Genomic DNA, 21,140 nt, shown 5'->3' with positions numbered 1-21,140 from the left:
TTTTTAGACATCTTTTTTTTTTTTTTTTTTTGGCAGCCTTGAAATCCTAATAAAACAGAACGAGGAGGGGGAAAGCCCCAGAGATAACCCTTTTTTCTTTGCAAATGCCAATGGTATCCATTCTCCTGTGCACCCAGGAGTTTGGGTAGACGAAGCCGCTGCCAGAGCCCTATCGTTCTATTGCGTCTCCCTCGGGTTCCCGGCACCATTCCCGGCCCTTTAGTGCGGTCCGACATAGTACCGGGGTCAGCGGGCCTCTTTTCCCATTTAATCTACCAAGTGAGGAGGATGGGCTGATTAATCCCGAAGAAGCTTTGTCTTTCTCTGAAACTCAAAATGCTCCCTTAACCTGTCATCCTCCATCCCTGCCTTTCAAAGACTTCCGACCTCGGCCAGAGACTCCGCGCGCCGGCTCAGAGAGCAAGGCACGCCCCACGCACCGCCCATGCGCTCGGCGCTCCGGCTCCCTGCCCGCAGGAAGGAGCCACATCTCGCGCGATTCCTTCCGCTTCTCGCGACACTTCCTGCCAGTCCCCTGCTGCCTTCCTCGCCCCACCCATCGCTTCCACGCCGCGGTCCCGGCCACCTCACCTTTGCTCTTAGTAGCTTGGCTTGCCGTTCACCCGCTGGGAGCGCAGTGGAGACCGGTGTTGGGCACGAGCCTGGCGGGGCCGCAGGCTCCGCCCTGCTCCGCCCCGCCCCGCCCGGGCTCAGGGGAAAGGCCGCCGCGGGGACATGTGCCCCCCTCAGCGAGGACAGGAGAGTGTGAAAGGCAGCGGGGAAGCCAGGTGAGCCCGCGACGGCTTGGTGGGGTGGGCGCTGGGCTGAGGGAGGCCCCACTGGGGTGCGGGTTGGAGGCACTGCGGGATGGAGATGCCGGGGGCGGAGTCGGACGCGATGCCTGAGGCAGGGAAAGGGGGTGCTGGGAGTACCAGCCCGGGGGTGGGTGACCTCGGTCCTTAGGGAAGCGGTCAGGGCCCCCTTTGTATCGACTGCGCCCTGTAAGGCACTGGGAAATTACCTTGTTTCTATTGGTGGTTCTATTGGTGGTTCCGCTCCTCTCTGCAGGTCTGGAAGCGGGAGGAGGCAAGTCCCCGAGCTCTGAGGTCCCAGATCCGGGCTGCAGAAGGCCCAGGGTCGTGGGGAGAAGGGACACGCCAAGGTGGCCGAGGTAAGTTGGCGCTAGGAAAAAAAGATCAAAGTGGCCGATAGCCTCGAGAGCGTTCGCTCTGAGCGAAGCCGGGTGTTTGCCATCCCGCTGCGCTCGGTGCCGAGAGACCAATAACGTTGCTCACTCTCCGCAGAGCTTGAGTGCTCTTTGACGTGTGCGCTGTTCTTTAACGAGTGGTCTGAGTGTTGACGGGTAGGACCACGTAGGCCAGAGTCGCCTCTGAGGGAAGGAGGCTTTCGAGGTCGCTTGTTACTTTTCACCTGAGCCTTGGCAGGCGTGAGTGGGTGCGCTCTTGCGCGCAGTGGCTCAAACGGGGGTTCGTGTGTTCGGAATTTGTGCCCTAGTCCCCGATTAAGCACATTTCCAAGATCAATAAAAGGTAACAGGTTCTTAAGTGAATAGTTTCATTTTCAGTATTTTAAGATTCCGGTAATCATGTCAATGTATAATGATAGGGGCCTGGAGCCCTAAAATCCAGGAGTTACTAAGACAGTTGGAGTTAATTTTTTGTCTTTATCAATAGACTTAGATTGAAATTGGGATCAGATGCTTTGTTGCCGTCAAGTTTTTGACCATGTGTTTCTTCTGATTCTGGGTTTGTCTTCTAATTTATTGTCTGATTAAAACCATGTAGTTTTCTGAGAGGATTGGGAGATCAGTGTAAAGTGGTTGGTCTGACTATGAGAAACATTGTGTTTAAAGCTCCCTCTCAAATCCAGCTCTTAATTTAGAACTTATTTCTATTTTCAGTTTAGATTTAGATTTTTTTTAGAAGTGGTTCCTTAAAAATGACCAGGTATGTGTGTGTGAGAGAGAGCAATTTCAGCGTTAATAGAAGGAAAATAACTTTTTCCCGATAGTTTTCTTTCATCTTGTCTTTTAGAGAGCGAAATGTCATCAGTGGGGTCACACCAGGAACAATTGTCCCAGTCAGATCCATCCCCATCACCAAACTCATGTAGTTCCTTTGAGCTACTAGACATGGATGCTGGCAGTTTGTATGAACCAGTTTCTCCTCATTGGTTCTATTGTAAAATAATAGATTCTAAGGAGACATGGATTCCTTTTAACTCTGAGGATTCACAGCAGCTGGAAGACGCCTATGGTTCTGGTAGGATGAAAATGATGATTTGTATTAGATAAAGACATACTATTTCTCTCAGTCTGATGTAATAGTTCTTATACTGAGCACTATTAAAAAAAATAAGTTTTAGATTTTTTTCTGGTTGTCTCGATAGCATTTTAAAATACTTAAGAATTTGGTCTGTATTTGAAAACAGTAGTTATAATTTTTGCATAGTTATCTACTATTTCTTATGTTCTAGCTTATGTTTCAGTTTTTGTTTATGAAGAGTGGGGGATGTCACATTGCAAGAGAATGAATTAACTGTCACTTATTTTTTTCTTCTTTTATGAAACAAGAATGACGCTAGTAACCATTTTTACATCATGATGGTCATGGTCATTAATTTACCTTTTGGCCCCTCAAGCAAAAAATTCATAAAAAAGCCTTATATACTTTTTTTTTTTAAATGAGACACTGTTCTCTCTCCTCAGAAAAAGAACAAAACAATGTTGGGTATTATTTTTTTCATGTATCATTGAAACCAGGAATGGTTTTGATGGTTTATAAAGTAGTAAAAAAATATTATTTCCATTTTGTTTGATGTTAATTTTTTTTAATGTTTTATTTTTGATAGAGAGAGAGATAGAGCACAAGCGAGGGAGGGGCAGAGAGAGAGAGAGGGAAACACAGAATCTGCAAAACAGGCTCCAGGCTCTGAGCTGTCAGTACAGAGCCTGACAGGGGGCTCGAACTTGTGAACCATGAGATCATGACCTGAGCCAAAGTCAGATGCTCAACAGACTGAGTCACACAGGTGCCCCCATTTTATTTAATGTTTAGCCAGGTAGAAACAAAACTTGTATGTTTCATAACGTTATTTAGAATATAACTCAGAATTGTATTTTGGGAGGTATATTTTAATATATCTACTTCTTTTCCCTTTTCCAATTCTTGATAGGAAAAGATTGCAATGGCAGAGTTGTCCCCACTGATGGGGGCAGATATGATGTGCATTTGGGGGAGAGGATGCGGTACGCTGTATACTGGGATGAGCTAGCATCAGAAGTGAGACGATGTACCTGGTTTTACAAGGGAGACAAAGATAATAAGTATGTTCCCTACTCTGAGAGCTTCAGCCAAGTATTAGAGGTATTCCCCTCACCCCATTTCACTTTTTTCCTTCTCTTATTTAATAATCTTTTCCTGTGACTCATTTTAGTGAGATTTCCAGAGTTTGGTTGTATCCAGATTACATTTATAGCATTTCTTTTTGCAAATTAGTTTCAAGATAAAGTTATGCCTTTATGCCTCTTATGTCTTTAAATTAAAATTTTTTTCCCCTAATGGTGATCATTGTTCATATTTAAACTATGACCACAGGATTGGTCATTTTAGCCTTTTATTTTTCTGGCTCTGGAAACAGTCTGGAATTTGCTTTCTTTAAGTTGGAGTAGACATTAATATTATTGAAAGAAGTATATCAAAATGTTAATGATTTTATCTAGTTTAGATGATAAAATCAGGAGTAATTTTATTCTATACTATTATCTGTTGCAATTTTGAAAGATTTTTCAAATAATTTGATAAATTGGAGTTGGATATTCTTATGTAGTGATTTAGCTAGCAGTATTCTTGTAAAAAAAAAGTTTAGTTTTAATAGAAAAGCTATTAGAGAAATCTAATGAAAGGTGTTTTCTTTTAAGGAAACTTACATGCTTGCTGTAACTCTGGATGAATGGAAAAAGAAACTGGAGTCTCCTAACAGAGAAATTATTATATTACACAATCCAAAGGTGAAGCAAATGAAACCTTTCTTTCATGTGGGATTAAAGGTTAATTGCATTAGTAAGGAGAACTTAATTGGTTTCTTTTTCATAGGGATTCTACTTAGGCTAACCTATGGAAATTTTTATATTGCATTCACAATTATGAATCTTAAAACTTGTAGCCACTGCCATCATTTTTTTACCTCATTCAGCGTATACAAAAGAATTTTCTTAGTGAAAATTATGCCACTGTAGATTAAGAATATCACACATGTGAGCATATCTTACATGTGTAGGGTATTATTGAAAGATCTGTTAGTCTGATGTATTTTTTTCTTTTTTGGCTTTATTGAGGTGTAATTGACAAAATTATAAGGTATTTAATGCGTAACACATTGGCCTATAATTTCAGGGTTCTCATTTCAGGCTACTGGAGTTGCATGTCAAAACTGTAGTTGAGATTTGACTATTATGTTTTGAAAGACATGTTCCTGTCCTTCACAAAGAGGGATAAATAGAGATGTCTATAATGTAGAATATATCTGCTATATATGCTTTGATCTTTTCTGTTTAAGCTTATGGTGCATTACCAGCCAGTTGCAGGGTCTGATGAATGGGGTTCAACACCCACTGAACAGGGTCGACCAAGAACAGTGAAGAGAGGGGTTGAGAACATCTCTGTTGACATTCATTGTGGTAATGTTTATCATTTATTTCTTTTCTTCTTTTTTTTTTTTTTTAAAGTTTATTTTGTGAGAGAGAGAAGGGGAGAGGCAGAAAGAGGGAGAGAGAGAATTCCAAGCAGGCTCTGTACTGTCAGCATGGAGCCTGATGTGGGGCTTGAACTCATTAACCTGAGCTGAAACCAAGAGCAGGAAGCTCAACTGACTAACCCACCCAGTTTTTTTCTTCTGATACACTCATTTATTACTTAAATTGTGACCTTTTCCTGTGGATTTGGATTACCTCAAAACTTAAAAATGATTTAATCATATGGTCTTATGAGTTGAGATCCGCATTGCTTCATGTACTAAGAATCTTAATAGGGGCACCTGGGTGGCTCAGTCGGTTGGGCGGCCGACTTCGGCTCAGGTCACGATCTCACGGTCCGTGAGTTCGAGCCCCGCGTCGGGCTCTGGGCTGATGGCTCAGAGCCTGGAGCCTGCTTCCAATTCTGTGTCTCCCTCTCTCTCTGCCCCTCCCCCGTTCATGCTCTGTCTCTCTCTGTCTCAAAAATAAATAAAACGTTAAAAAAAATTAAAAAAAAATAAAATTAAAAAAAAAATCTTAATAGATCTAAATACTGTTTTAAAGTTGCTGAGTATATATTGTGGGATGGGTAAAATTTGGCAGTACTAATCAGGAAGTCACTAGGTACAAATGAACTGATTAGTCCTAATTCTAAAAAGTGTGATTCCACCTGTTTGATTAGAAACTTATTTCTAGGAGCACCTCAGTGGCTCAGTTGGTTAAGTGTCTGACTCTTCATCTTGGTTCAGGTCATGATCTCATGGTTCATGGGATTGTGCCCCATATCAGGCTCCTCACTGATGGCTTGGAGCCTACCTGGGATTCTCTCTCTCCCTCTATCTCTGTCCCTCCCTTGCTCATGCTTTCTCAAAATAAATAAATAAATAAATAACTTAAAAAAAATGGAAATTTATTTCTGGTAATTCCTGTCCTTGAAGATTTTTAGCTAAGGAAAAGTATTTGTCAGTAGGACCTTGATGGTTATCCATTGGTGTCCAGCTAGGTCCATTTATGGTTGGTTTTATAATATATTTAACTGGATTATAAAATTCCTTTTATCTTGCAGAGAAGATGGCTTATCTTAGACTTACTATACTTACAACATTTTAGACTTACTATAATTAAAAAAAAAATTTTTTTTTTTAACGTTTAGTTTTGAGACAGAGAGAGACAGAGCATGAACGGGGGAGGGTCACAGAGAGGGAGACACAGAATCTGAAACAGACTCCAGGCTCTGAGTGGTCAGCACAGAGCCCGACGCAGGGCTTGAACTCACGGACCACGAGATCATGACCTGAGCTGAAGTCGGCCGCTTAACCGATTGAGCCACCCAGGCGCCCCTAGACTTACTATAATTTAAAAAGATGAGTTTAGGGGCGCCTGGGTGGCTCGGTCGGTTAAGCGTCCGACTTCGGCTCAGGTCATGATCTCACGGTCCATGAGTTTGAGCCCCGCGTCGGGCTCTGTGCTGACTGCTCAGAGCCTGCAGCCTGTTTCAGATTCTGTGTCTCCCTCTCTCTCTGCCCCTCCCTGTTCATGCTCTGTCTCTCTGTCTCAAAAATAAATAAACGTTAAAAAAAAATTAAAAAAAAAAAAAAAAGATGAGGTTAGCGGCACCTGGCTGGCACAGTTGGAGGAGCATGCGACTCTTGATGTTGGGGTCATGAGTTTGAGCCCCATATTGGGTGTAGAGATTACTTAAATAAAAACTTAAAAAAAATAAAAAGATGAGTTTAAACGTTTAGGGTTTATATACACATCACACATTGGAACAATTGATAAAAATGGAATATTAGATAAAAGTGTTCTACCAATGTTATGTTGCCTGAATTTGATTACTGTGGTTATTTAAGAAAATATGTTTAGGAAATACACATTAAAGTATTTAAAGGGCTAAAGAGGTATGATGTATGCAATCTGATTATCTACGCGACTGCTTCCAAATGATTCAGAAAAAAAATGTGTGTGTAACACATACACATAGAGAATAATAAAGCAAAAGTGATAAACGTTGAAGTGTTGAATTTGTAAAAAGTACAGGGAAGTGTCTATACTATTCTTTCACGTTTTCTGTAAGATTGTAGTTATTTCAAAATAAAAAGTTTAAAAAAGACTGAAAAGTTTTTTCACAGACTTATGTCAAGATAAATTAGAAACACAGTAAAATCCCTGTATTTTTACTAAGTAAGATATAGGTCTGTTTTATGTCCTTTAAAGTGATCTGCTTATCTTTATAACCTATTCATTGTGAATGTTTGATTTTAGAATATAAGACCAGGTATCTAAAATAATTTGTCTTTTTAATTTCATTTGTAGGAGAACCTTTACAGATAGATCACTTGGTTTTTGTAGTCCATGGGATTGGACCAGCTTGTGATCTCCGCTTTCGAAGCATTGTACAGTGTGGTAGGTTTGCAGAGTGTATAAGATTAAATCATTTTAGGGGAATATTAGTCTGTACTCCCATGAGCTGAGATAAAGTGTCTTTTTAATCTTTTGTCTTACCTGCATAATAAGATTTGGATAGCTAAAGACAGGTGGCAAGGTGGTAAATCTTCTTAACTTAGACCTAAAGTACTAGTAAATTCCCTAGGCTAATAGTTATATTCTTAACTAATTCTTAACTGTTCAAGAATGAACAGGCCTTTAATTCTTATAAAATTATTTTATGATGTGATGGTTCTCTATTCCAAATTTAAAGGGAACCAAAAAATGATACAGTTTAAATGGATAACAGAACCTTTAATCATTGCGTAATTTATAGTGTGATAAAGCTCTTGATGTTCTACTTGGAATATTTAGGTCGTTAGTATAACTTGATTTTGAAAGGTAGTGTCTCTAAAACTTAACAGTATATATTCAGAGTCTAATTGTCCCAATTTGGGAATCTTATCCTACTGGCTAATGCTTCTAAGCATAAACGTTCTGGAAAGTTAAGATTGGTGTAGTATGAATTTCAAATAGTGTATATATTTTTTTAATTTAAAATATTTGATTGTGGTTGTTTATAAGAACCACAAAGTTAGGATAGGAATATAACTGCAAGACCAATTGAAATAGTCATTTTTTTCTCTTTTATTAAAAAAAGTAAAACAGTCCCCATGACTTAATAGAAATTTTGAAGTTAGCTTTTCTTTAGATAAAATGTTTTATATGCTAAAATAAAGTTCTGTGTTAAGGGAATAGCTCTTCCTATATGCACTGATAATATTCACTAAATACCACTTGCTCTTTGTGACTCAGGTAAATATGTGTTCTAAGCAAATGAAGATAGAATATAATTACATGATCTGTTGTATCCTAATTCTATAAATTGATTGCTTCCCTGGTGATGCATAAGTTCATTTCTTTTTCAGTTAACGATTTTCGCAGTGTTTCCTTAAACCTACTACAGACACATTTTAAGAAAGCCCAAGAAAATCAGCAGATTGGGAGGGTAGAATTTCTTCCAGTCAACTGGCATAGTCCTTTGCATTCTACTGGTGTGGATGTGTGAGTAATACCTTTCATATTTGAGTTGTTAACTATGATTGTAATATGTTTTCTGATCATTGATACACTTGGTATGATTCTGCTTATAGCTGATTGTATAAAAATTTTTTCAGCAAGTTTTGTGTGCTTCTGTGCCTTTTCTTAGAGAAACATTTTAAAATGTTGACCAATCCCTTAGTTTAACTATCCTGGTTAGGAGTAAAGAGCTGTGTGTATCTTCTAGTATGTTTTATTAGCTCATTACTGTTTACTGTTACAGATATATTATTTCTTTAGCATTAAAAACAAACATTGCTTTCTTCCCATGGTATAAGCATTTCCTTCTTTGGACGTCAAAGCTAACCTACCTCAAGATTTATAAATTATTTTATTGTATTTATAAATTGTATTTATATGTATTTATAAATTTATTTTATTGATCTTTTGGCTGAGATCAAGTGTAGTATCTGTTCTTATCAGTTTAATATAAAGTATTTTATTGTTCCTTTTGTGATCTTATTTAGATAACATTTGTCCACATTTGGGGGAAAAAAAAAAAAGGAAATCCCCAAACATTAAATTATTAGCATTTATTACTTGAAGTATAGTTGTACAACTTTATTTTTTATTTTTTATTTATTTTTTTGGTACAGTTTTTAAAAATTAAAGTTCATATTTATTTATTTTGAGAGAGAGAGCGAGCATGTGTATAGGAGGGGCAGAGAGAGAGGGAGAGAGAGAGAATCCCAAGCAGGCTCTGCACCATCAGAACCATGAGAGCATGACCTGATGAGTCCAATGTCCAACCTACTCAGCCACCCAGGCTTAGTACCCTAATTAGTACAACTTTTAAGTGATGGCTGTTTTTCCTAATTTTGTTTTAGACAAAGAGCACAAGTGGGGGAGAGGGGAGCCCTCAGAGGGAAGCTCCATGAGCCCAGCATGGAACCCAAAGTGGGGCTCAATCCCATGACCCTGGGATCATGACCTGAGCTGAAATCAAGAGTCAGATGCTCAACTGACTGAGCCATCCAGGCGCTTCTTAAGTGATGGCTTTTTTTTTTTTTTAAGGTTTTATTTATTTAAGTAAGAGCAAGCAAGAGAGGGATAGAGAGAGGATCCAAAGCGGGCTCTGCGCTGACAGCAGTGAGCCCAGTGAGGAGCTTGAACTCATGAACTGAACTGCAAGATCATGACCTGAGCTGAGCCAAAGTTGGACTTTCAGCCAACTGAGCCTCCCAGGCACCCATTAAGTGATGGCTTTCTTAGGTCACAAGCCCAGTAGTTTTGTTTATAGATTTTATGGTAATGTCAGAAGGTTGCCTTATGTTAAGGATGTTCTAGAGAGCTATAGGCTCTCCAAAAAGAAGTGTGTTCATAATATAGTTCTAGGATAGAACTGGCAAATACTTCTCTGGAAGATAAAGGAAGTAGTTTTACTTCCATGTTGATCTTGGAAATGGCTTTCCTAATTCTGCATCTCTCAGTTCTTAATTCTGTGTGATTTGAGCATATTGCATGTGCCCGATGTTGTATTGTGTTGCTTTTACTAGGTATGGAGTTCATACTCATATCTGAACTGATACTAAGAGGTTACTAAGGGCATATTGCCCTCTCTAAACTACAGAAACTGTTGAGTCTTTGAGGAATCTTTATGGGTATCTTGAGAAAGCTTTAACGAAGTTGACTTAGATAATAATGTCTGCATGGTTTTCCTTTGCAGGATGAGAGTTCTGTTTGCCTTCTTTCAGCTTTTGGAAATGATGCATTGAGAAAGGGAGCTGATCCATTTATCATTTGACTTGTGATCCAAAAACCTTAATGCTGAGAATTCTAGGAAAAGCCTCTGTATTATCTGTCTTTTAAAAAAACTTTTTTTATGGTAGAGAATTTTGTACAAAAAAGTAGCTTATATAATGAGTCTTCACGTACAGATTATGATTACCCAGCTCCAACAAGTCTCAACACATGGCCGATTCTGCTGTATCCATTATCTTCCTATCCCTGTCTACTGCCCATCCCTCCACCATGTTATTGTTTTTTTCCCATCATATTATTTTTGAACCAAATCTTAAGATATTACATCATTTCATTTGTAAATGTTTGTATGTCTGAAAGTACTTTTAAAAATATATTAACCATAACACCATTATCACACCTAAAAAATTCTTAATATCAACAAATATACACATATATATACATACACAAGCTCACACACACAGATTTTAAGCGGATCTAAATAAGGTCCATAAGTTGCAATTCACTGATATGTCTTTTAAGTCTCTTTTGATCTCTTGGTTACCTTTCCATCTCTTATTTCTTTGTAATTTATGTATTGAAGAAACTAGGTTTGTCTTGTATAGGGTCTCACTTTTGCTGATGAAATTCTTTTGGCTTAATTAAACCTGTCTCTGAGTCCTCTGTATTTACTATACATTGATTGTCTGTTGTATTTTTAAATATCTAAGTCTAAACTTGAAGGCTAAGCTGGATAATAGCTTAGAGGGGCTTTTGGAATGTATTAGGTTTTCTGCTTAAAATATTTTTCTTTTTTTTTCAGAGATCTGCAGCGAATAACTCTGCCCAGCATTAACCGCCTAAGGCACTTCACCAACGACACAATTCTGGATGTCTTCTTCTACAATAGCCCCACCTACTGTCAGACTATTGTGGACACAGTTGCTTCTGAAATGAACCGAATATATACACTTTTTCTGCAGAGGAACCCTGATTTCAAAGGCGGTGTATCCATTGCTGGTCATAGTTTAGGTAACAAATGAGTTTTCTGTGACCAGAAAGGACTATTATATATTAAGGATACCTGTTCTTTAAGTACAGTGTCTTTTATCAGTATCAGATTCAGAGGTCTAGAACTGGTCTTTGATGTACAATTTGGAAGGGGTTGGAAGGGTGGTGGTGGATTGGAAGGAAAGACTTCCTGCTGCATAGATTTTGCTACATGGGTAATTGGCTTAATAATTTTTGTATAAAAGACAGCTATGTAGTGCCAATGCTTAGAAATTGTCCCTTCTTCTATTTTACTTATAGGTTCGCTTATATTGTTTGATATCCTAACAAATCAGAAAGATTCTTTGGGGGATATTGACAGTGAAAAGGTAATTTAGATGTACAGATAGATTCTCATATACTCTCTCTTAGTATGGATCTTTAGATTTTAGACTTTTAGTTTTTTGCTTAGTTTAGTTTCATACCGTAACGTTGATTTTACGTTTATTTTAATTTTAATAGACTTGTAATTATCTCTGTCACTTTTGGATGATAGAAGCAAGATAGTAATATGCTCCCACAAATATTTGTCATATTCTAAAATAACTATAGGTATCTTATTTTCCATTATAAATATTCACTTCTGTTCTATTATTAGAATTATAGAATCATTGAGCTGACGTGGAGTTTGCATATGATGTGGAAATGAAGAATAAATTGGATGCAAACTGATATAATTTATAGAAATTCTGTCTGAAAGCAGTGGGAGGACTTGATGTTTGAACATCTTCTGTAAAGCAAAGTCCTATGAACATTTATCTATAGTGTTAAATTAGTACTTAGCATATGCTATCTTGTGTATTTTCTCTTTTTATGTAAGTATTCTATTTATATTGTTGGACTATGAGTTCTTCCAGGACAGGGGCATTGTCTTAGATTGTTTTATGTCTTAAACACTTGTTCCTTAATAAGAGCTCAATAAATGTTGTATTAATGAAGTTGAAAATACTTTGATAATGATTCATGCATTCATTTATTTAAAAAACATTGTTTCAACTGAGGTTGCAAATTTAGAGATTAGCCACTTCTTAAATTTTATATAAATTACAATTTATTTAAAATTAAGTATATCTTTATGTGGAACTCTTATACATTTTTATTGGCAAATAGTAATAATAAAGGAAAATCTAAATAAATTCAGAGAATGTGAGCTTTACTATTTAATTTTTAGGATGCACCAAATATTGTCATGGATCAAGGAGACACACTGACACTAGAGGAAGATTTGGAGAAACTTCAACTCTCTGAATTCTTTAGTATCTTTGAGAAGGAGAAAGTAGATAAGGAAGCGCTGGTAAAAATAATCTTTTAAAACTTTATGCTGTACCATTTTTAGTATGTTTATTGCTTATCTTCATCTTACCACTTACTAAGAACCTGCCCTTTGGAATCATTTTAGTCATAAATACTTTGTTATCATTAGTGATGTCCTTTAGCTTGTTTATGTGTTTTTTTATCATATAAAGTGATCTTGCTTTGTGGAAGTGCAAGGTTCAGAGGAGCCATGTCGACAAACATAGTGGCAGAGCAAGGACTAAAAAGCAACACAGCTCGGATAATGTGGACATGAGTTAGAATAAATGACCGCTAACTATTCTGACTCTAGTTTCTGTTATACCTTCAAGAGCTCTGCTGCTGATATTTGCTTTTTATTTGTTTTTGTTTTTTGCCACTTTTTTGGTGCTTTTTCGGGTTTGCAATACATTCTTTCATTTAGTAGATATTTAGTGAATGCTTAATATGATCAGGCTTACTATACCAACTACTAGAGATAGAGCGGTCAGTAAGACAGATATGGTCTCTCATATCACTATGTTTATAGTGTAGCAGGGAAGACACATATTAAATACTGTATTACAATTATGGTAAGTTCTGAGTAGGAAAAGCACACAGTGGTATTTAAGAACTAACCTAGTCTGGGAGGGTGAAGGAAGCCTTAACCTCCTCAGGTAAGCAGCACTGAAGCTGAGATACTGATTGTTCATCTGTTTCATGTTCCACATTTGCTGTATGTTCTTATTGCTTGTGTCCATGAGTAGGGATATAGTATTTCTCAGGAATGTGACATCTGAGTCTGCATGGAAATCAAAGAGTGTTTTGTGTCATGCATTATCTACTCACTTCTGTAGGTTTTTTTTTTTTCTTGTAATAATGTCATCTATATTACTATAACATTGATACCTTTTATTTTTCTCTAGGCTTTTATGAATAAAATACTCTCTTCTTAAAATTCTTAATGATGTTATACCACTAGGGACCCCTAGTAATATAAAGCAAAGAACAAGAATGATTAGGTCTTACTCCTCTCAGAGAATAGGACATGTAATTTATTTTATTTTGCCTAGAAATAAGGATATTTGATTTTCTATATCTAGGCTTTATGTACCGACAAAGATCTTCAGGAAATGGGAATTCCCCTAGGACCAAGAAAGAAGATATTAAACTACATTAGGACCAGAAAAAAATCAATGGTATGTTTAATATAGCTTGTAGGATTAAACAGTTTTTGACATCCTTGTATCCTTATGCTTTGTGAGGTGTTTAGGCAGCTAAGAAATTTTGTTAACTGATCTTCGGCTTTCTTTTTAGATATTAAACACATTTTTTATATTGACATCCTTAAAAAATATTATTAACTTCAGAAATCTTATCTTCCCTGGAGTCTTCTCACCATTCCGTTTTTTTCCTTTCATAACCTTTTTATTGAAATACAATTCACATCACCTACCATAAAATTCACCCTTTTAAAGTATATAATTTAGCCATTTTTAGTGTATTCACAGAGTTGTGTAACCATTACCACTATCTAATTTGAGAACATTTCCATCACCCTAGAAAGAAACCCTTTTACCCATTAGCAGTCACTCCCCATTCCTTCCTCCTGTGAATCACTGGCCTTTCTGTTGTTACGGATTTTGTTATTCTGGATATTTCATATAAATGGAATCATACAGTATGAGGCTTTTTGTGGCTGGCTTCTTTCACTTTAGCATAATGAACTTGAGGTTTATCTATGTTGTAATCGTACTTCTACGTTCAGTTTTTTTGGCCACTGAATTCCTTTCCATATCTTAGTAGTTGTCTTTCAACTTTGTAGCAGGCTGTTCAGTTCTTTCTTAAGGCCCAGTTCTTGGCCCACCATCTGCATAAATTTCTATATTCATAGAGACATTTTGCTTCCATTAAAAGGGCATTGCACTTGATTGAACTCCTTAGCAACCCTCAGCATTCTTTTTCATCATGCTCTGCTGTTGTTTTCTCTCCTAATGGTTGCCTGAAGTTTCAACTGCTGACCAAATGGCTGTGTACAGCTTTTACCATTTTAGAGCATGTATGGATGTTAGTTCATTATTTAAGACAATTTTTGTTTTCATCAGTTTTATCTTGTTTTTTGAGGACTCTTCCTAAAATTCAGAACACTCGTAAGCATCCTTTCAAACCAATAAAAAAACTGTATAAGCCTTTGGATATTTTTACTGCATAGCTTCACGGCATTGTATTATTCTTTAGGGTATTAATAGACCAATCCTGCAGCCAGCTTCAGGGGTGAATATATCTAACATCCCCAGAGAATTGGAGTTTTGCAGTAAAACAGATGCTACTGGAAATGGTGACTATCTGGATGTTGGCATTGGGCAGGTAACAATTTTAATTAATTCTCTTTGGTCATTTTATTGCCTGCCATTGGTATGGTAGGAACAATTGTCACTTCTGTTAACAATGAGAGATATTTTTATATCCTCTTTCCAGGTGTCTGTAAAATACCCCCGGCTCATCTATAAACCAGAGATATTTTTTGCCTTTGGCTCGCCCATTGGAATGTTCCTTACCGTCCGAGGACTAAAAAGAATTGATCCCAACTATAAATTTCCAACATGCAAAGGTTTCTTCAATATTTATCACCCTGTAAGCATTGGACATGTTTTCACCTGAATATTAGGGCTCATTGGTAAAGAGCACATAATTTTCTGTTTCCTTTTTTTTTTTTTTTTTTAATGGTTATTTCTTGATTTTGAGGGGGGGGAGGGGCAGAGCTAGGGAGAGTGAGAATCCCAAGTAGGTTCCATGCTGTCAGTGTGAGCCCAATTCAGGGCTCAATCCCATGAACCACAAGATCTGAGCCAAAAATAAGAGTCTGATGCTTAACCCACTGAGTCACTCAGGTGCCCCAAGAGCATATAATTTTCTGTTGTGTTGATTTGCTTTTTTTCTATATTATTTTGTGGTAATGAGACAACTTATAATCGTTTGAATCTGAAAGTGATGAGGCAAAATAACTTTTTTTTTAATGAGCTTATAGTTATTCTTGCCTGATAGTTTCTAAGACTTTCTGAGTTTCTTCAGCAGAGGTATATATGTAGCTGTTATTTTTTTTCTATGTAGTTTGATCCTGTGGCCTATAGGATTGAACCGATGGTGGTCCCAGGAGTGGAATTTGAGCCAATGCTGATCCCACACCATAAAGGCAGGAAGCGGATGCACTTAGGTAAGTCTGAGTTCAGAACTTGTAATTCTAGATGGTCTGATCAGTGCAAACTGACTGGATCTCATTCACTTTATTTAACTGTGTTGGACCCTAAACTCTTTGTAAACCATGTAATGTTGTTATTCATGTATGTTTCAGAACTGAGAGAGGGCTTGACCAGGATGAGTATGGACCTTAAGAACAACTTGTTAGGTTCACTGCGGATGGCCTGGAAGTCTTTCACCAGAGCTCCATACCCTGCCTTACAAGCTTCAGAAACTGCAGAAGAAACTGAAGCAGAATCGGAATCGAGTTCCGAGAAGCTAAGTGGTCAGTGACACTGTCACTTTGATTTCCTACATCACATCAGATAAGAGTAACTCCATGATATGTAATTCTTCTTCTCCCAGGAGTTCTTACCCGTTTTTCCCTTTTTATTTTATAGGACCAATATTATGAGTCCTAATGGGCTTTCAGCTCTGCTAGTCTTTTCTATTATCGAATAGCCACGAATTATGGAAAAACATTATTTGTGAGGAAAAATGTCAAGAGAAGCTAAGCACCTGGTCAAGAGGCGTTAAAAGACATTCCTCACTTGGGAATTCTGGATGTTAGATCACTCTGTGAAGCTTTTTCAGGGGAATGTCTGTGTATTCATTAGTCCGTTTTATTTTCCTGGCTGGGCACTAGCTCATATATCTCCTCTTAATTTCACAGTTAACTTTGCATTCTTTTTGCTTTAATTTTCAACTGCCTAAAGATTTCTATAGGTACATTTATTTATAAACCAGATGCAAATGAATTCGCTATCAGAGGTACAGGAAAGAAAAAATGGGATTGGACAAAATCATTGTGACTTGAGGAGAAGCTTTAAGGGGATTGAAAGGAAGAAGGTGCAGAGAGCTTTCTGAACAGAGAGTAGCTCATCCCACTGTAAACTTAGCCATCTGACGGGAAGTTAGGATAATCTTGGGGGACTGGAAGCTTTTAGATGGTTATTGTGGTTCCTCCATGTCCAGATGTTAACACAGAAGAGGCCTCTGTGGCCGTTAAAGAAGTTCCACCCATTAATGTGGGAATGCTGAATGGAGGCCAACGCATTGACTATGTGCTACAAGAGAAGCCCATTGAAAGTTTTAATGAATATTTATTTGCTTTGCAAAGCCATCTATGCTACTGGTAAGTGTTGTTTGCTTTTGTTTCTGGGGTGTGGGTTTTTACTTATTTATTTTTTTGGTCTGATTATTTTACAGATATTTGATAGATACAGAAAAAAGAGGATAGGCTAGTGTACATTTGGGATTAGAGTGATTTCTCATTTAGGTAATTACAAAATAGCAATCATGTCATTTAAAGAAATCTGATTTAAACACGTTTTATTTTGTTGTTTGATAGAGCATGGGCAGATGATGCCAGCAGCCATGAGTTCAGTTAGTTTAGTTTTTAAAACCACTTTTTTTTTTTTTAATGTTTATTTTTGAGGCAGACACAGAGTGTGAATGGGGGAGGGTCAGAGAGAGGGAGACACAGAATCTGAAGCAGGCTCCAGGGTCTGAGCTGTCAGCACAGAGCCTGATGTGGGGCTTGAACTCACGGAGTGTGAGATCTGACCTGAGCTGAAGTCGGATGCTTAACCGACGAGCCATTCAGGCTCCCCTAAAACCACTTTTAAAGTGGTGTCCTTTGGCTATTGGTAGGACAGGATGGGTATGTATGAATGCACTGGACAAATATGTTACTGTTGCTAAAAGTATTTTAAACCCATTTAAAAGTGTTTATAGTAGCTAGAACAGACTTTATTTTTTGTTTTAACATTTAATTTTTTAATTTTGAAAATGTTTCTATTTATTTTGAGAGAGAGAGATAGCAAGAGGGGGAGAGGCAGAGAGAGAGGGAGACAGAATCCTAAGCAGGTTGTGCACTGTCAGGGCAGAGCCCGATGTGGGGCTCCAGCTCACGAACTGTGTGATCGTGACCTGAGCCGAAACCAAGAGTTGGACACTTAACTGACTGAGCTACCCTGACACCCCTTTAATGTTTAATCTTTTAGTGTTTAAATATTTTTTCAAGATTTAGAGATATAATTGACACATTATACAAGTTTAAGATGTGCAATGTGATTTGATACATGTATATATTGTGAAGTGGTTAACACAATAGGATTAGATAACACCTCCATCGCTGCACATAATTATATATTGTGCGTGTGTGTGTGATGAGAACATTTAAGATTTACTTTTAGTAACTTCCAGGTATATGGTACAGTGTTACTGACTGTAGTACCTTGCTGTAATTAGATCCCCAGAACTTATTCAACAGAATTAATCATTATTAAATATAATTATCTGATGGATTGTAGAATGGATTAATGATGCTTTTTGAAATTCATCTATTAGAAAAGAACTTAATCATCAAATATTTGAAACTAAAGGAAAATACAACTAGGAAAATAAGATGGGTAGGGGGTAAGTTCAAAAAATAATGCTTTAATGTCTTGAGAGGAATTTTTCTATTGAGTCCTGATAAAAGAGATTATTATTTGATGGAGTCAGTTTTATCTCTAGATAATAAGTACAGTAGAGGCCATGACATATAATCTAAGTGCAACTCAATAAAAGCAGTCCTGTAAGAGGCCAAAATAATGCTCTTAAGAATGATCTCTGCTGATGTGGCTTGATAGAAATCTGAAAAAGGGTTGCTTTCTTTTTAAATTATGGTTCTTTATTATATTTTTAAGTTTTTATTTAAATCCATTTAGTTACCATACAGTGTAATGTTAATTTCAGGTGTACAAGATAGTGATTCAGCACTTCCATACGTCCACCTGGTGCTCATCACAAGTGCACTCCTTAATCCTCTCACCTATTTCACTCATCCCCCCACCCATCTCCCTTCTGGTAACCATCAGTTTGTTTTCTAGAATTAAGAGTCTGTTTCTTGGTTTGCCTCTCTCTCTTTTTTTTTTTTTTCCTATGCTCATTTGTTTTGTTTCTTAAATTACACATATGAGTGAAACCATAGGTGTTTGTCTTTCTTTGATTTATTTCACTTAGCATAATACTCTCTAGCTCCATCCATGTTGTTGCAAATGGCAAGGTTTCATTCTTATAGCTGAGTAGTATCCATTGTGTATATATACTACCTCTTCTTTATCCATTCGTCTATCAATGGGCTTTGGCTGTTTCCATATTTTGGCTATTGTAGGTAATGCTGCTATAAATATTGGGGTGTATGTATCCCTTTGAATTACTGTTTTTGTATTCTTTGGGTTAAATACCTAGTAGTGCAATCACTGGATCACAGGGTGTTCTTTTTTTCTTCCTTTTTTAAATTTTTTTATTTTTTTTAATTTTTTTTTTTTAACATTTATTTTTGAGACAGAGAGAGACAGAGCATGAACGGGGGACGGGCAGAGAGAGAGGGAGACACAGAATCTGAAACAGGCTCCAGGCTCTGAGCGGTCAGCACAGCGCCCGATGCGGGGCTCGAACTCACGGACCGTGAGATCATGACCTGAGCTGAAGTCGGATGCTCAACCGACTGAGCCACCCAGGTGCCCCATTCTTCCTTTTTTTTTTAGTAATTTTACTGATTTTATTACTTTTACTAAGCCATTATATCTTCCTCACACTCAGCGCAAAGAAATAAAACAGTATAAAGAAAAATACATCCTTGTTGTTATTCACAATAAAAAGCTCCTGGTTCATTTTATAAGACTGGGCATATTATGCAATAGGTAGCACTTAATGGCTCAAGTGGATCATTTTTTAATTTTTTTAAAAATTAATTTTTTTTTTTTAATTTAGAGAGAGAGGAGAAAGAGAATATGAGAAGGGAAGGGGCAGATGGAGACAGAGAAAGAGAATCCCAAATAGGTTCCATACTGTTAGTGCAGAGCCCGACCTAGAACTCAAACCATGAATCATGAGATCATGACCTGAGCTGAAATCAAGAGTCAGACGCTTACCTGACTGAGCCACCCACGCGCCCGTGTAATTATTTTTTTTAATGTTTATTTTTGAGAAAGAGACTGGGTGCAAATGGGGAAGGGGGAGAGGGAGACAGAGGATCCAAAGCAGGCTCTGCACTTGATAGCAGAGAGCCCAGTGCAGGGGTCAAACTCACAAACCATGAGATTACTCATGACATAAGCTGGAAAATAGATGCTTAAGCAACTGAGCCACCCAGGCACCCCCAAAGTACAATTTTGATTCTGACCCACTGAATAGAATCTCATGCGTAGTTGGTGACTGGCTAACACCATTAGAGCTGTGATGTATTGAACCATTTCTGTGGTATTCCCAGATCTCACTAAATAAGAAAATACCCTACGCATGAAAAGATAACAATATGTCCATAAATTTTATCTATAGGCTCTTTTTTTAGTGTAAGGTGGGAAAGAGGGCCCTTTCTTGAGTACAGGGATACAAGTATTATGGTCTGTAAAGATTGCTGGATTGATATATGTCTGTTATAAGGAAAGTTAAGGTATACATCAAAACAACTGCCAGATTAACGTCCACAACCTGTCTCAGTTCTTCAAATAATGGAGCAAGTTCCTTTTCTAGGTTGACAATTAGTCCTGTATTGGCATTGCTGCTGGCTGTGAAACTCACCACCAAAAGTAAACAATTGACTTGAACCACCCAGTAGGTGTTACAGTAACAGATGATACTTTCACTTTTTGGAAGTCCAAGTTTGCTCCTTTGGTCTGTTGGAAGAGCAAAAGTAGTTAAGAAACCAGGTCTCACAGCATGCTCTGGAGCATTATCATTGGCCACTTTAATAACAGGCACTTCATCTTTATGTGACACAACAATAGCATGGAGCTCTTCAACAACCTGATGATTTTTTATACAACAATCACTTTAGGTCATCTACCATGATGAACCCCTTTCTCCTACAGTCTCCACTCCTGGCTTTCTGGGCTGCTGTGTTCTCTCAGCTGTAAATTCAGGGACAGCTTCAAAGACAGTCTTGATCATAGGGTAGTTCTGTTTTCAACTTTTTGAGGAACCTCCTTACTAATTTCTTCTAGAGGTCTATTTTATACATATATACCACAGGTGTGAATATGTGACTGTATTATATGTCTCTTTTAACGAATACAGAAGTATCATAGGTATTGTTCTGTAACTTGCTTTTTCTACTAGAGATCTTGGAGTTTTTTGCCTATCAGGTATAAAGAGTTTCTCCATTCTTTTGTAGCTTTAGTACTCCACTATATGAATATTCTGTAATTCATTTAAATAGTCTTTTATTGCTGGGTCTCTTTAGATTTCTCTACTCTAGAACTTTATACACCTTGTTTATGTCATTTCACCTAATCATGAGTAGATCTGCAAATACTTACAGTTGGAGTTGCTGGCATTGTGCCATATGACTTTTTTTTTATAAATGGAATCCTATTATATATACCCTTTTTTGTATGGCTTCCTTCATTCTCCATGATGTGTATCAGTTTCTTTCCTTTTTATTGCCAAGTAGTAGTCTATTGTATGAATGTACCCCAATTTGTTCATTTACCTGCTGGTGGACATTTGGGGTGTTTCCAGTTTTTGGCTATTATAGATAAAACTGTGAACATTCGTGTACAAGACTTTATATGGACATATTCTTTAGTTTCTCTTGGGAAAATACCTAGGAGTGGAATAATGGCTAGGT

The 21,140-nt window shown here is 37.5% G+C and overlaps 2 protein-coding genes across 11 annotated transcripts in view; one reads left to right on the top strand and one right to left on the bottom strand.

Annotated features, from left to right (window-relative positions):
- Positions 1-645: 645 nt before the first annotated feature.
- Positions 646-21,140, top strand: part of DDHD2 (DDHD domain containing 2) — a 30,322-nt gene continuing 9,827 nt past the window's right edge. For 8 of the 10 annotated variants that reach the window (XR_007151578.1, XR_007151577.1, XR_007151576.1 and 5 more), the window contains exons 1-17: positions 652-788; positions 1,069-1,171; positions 2,055-2,282; positions 3,196-3,386; positions 3,941-4,030; positions 4,579-4,699; positions 7,070-7,159; positions 8,110-8,245; positions 10,785-10,993; positions 11,273-11,340; positions 12,183-12,305; positions 13,387-13,482; positions 14,522-14,650; positions 14,762-14,917; positions 15,395-15,497; positions 15,636-15,806; positions 16,496-16,655. Coding sequence is in view for 7 of the 10 variants with exons in the window: in XM_047856149.1 (XP_047712105.1) it covers positions 2,063-2,282; positions 3,196-3,386; positions 3,941-4,030; positions 4,579-4,699; positions 7,070-7,159; positions 8,110-8,245; positions 10,785-10,993; positions 11,273-11,340; positions 12,183-12,305; positions 13,387-13,482; positions 14,522-14,650; positions 14,762-14,917; positions 15,395-15,497; positions 15,636-15,806; positions 16,496-16,655 (2,063 nt within the window). In the remaining 3 variants the exon portion in view is untranslated. Of the gene's footprint in view, positions 789-1,068; positions 1,172-2,031; positions 2,283-3,195; positions 3,387-3,940; positions 4,031-4,578; positions 4,700-7,069; positions 7,160-8,109; positions 8,246-10,784; positions 10,994-11,272; positions 11,341-12,182; positions 12,306-13,386; positions 13,483-14,521; positions 14,651-14,761; positions 14,961-15,394; positions 15,498-15,635; positions 15,807-16,495; positions 16,656-21,140 lie in introns of those variants that run through there. The other 2 variants (XM_047856150.1, XM_047856151.1) reach the window with 2 other exon arrangements.
- On the bottom strand, positions 19,524-20,360 carry LOC125163888 (ragulator complex protein LAMTOR3-like). Its single transcript, XM_047856157.1, is given in 2 exon segments — positions 19,524-20,314; positions 20,316-20,360. Coding segments are annotated over 2 exon segments (450 nt in total). The 3' UTR covers positions 19,524-19,909.

This window comes from Prionailurus viverrinus, chromosome B1 (assembly GCF_022837055.1).
Source record: "Prionailurus viverrinus isolate Anna chromosome B1, UM_Priviv_1.0, whole genome shotgun sequence".
NCBI lineage: Eukaryota > Metazoa > Chordata > Mammalia > Carnivora > Felidae > Prionailurus > Prionailurus viverrinus.
This window is presented reverse-complemented; position numbering and strand designations above follow the sequence as displayed.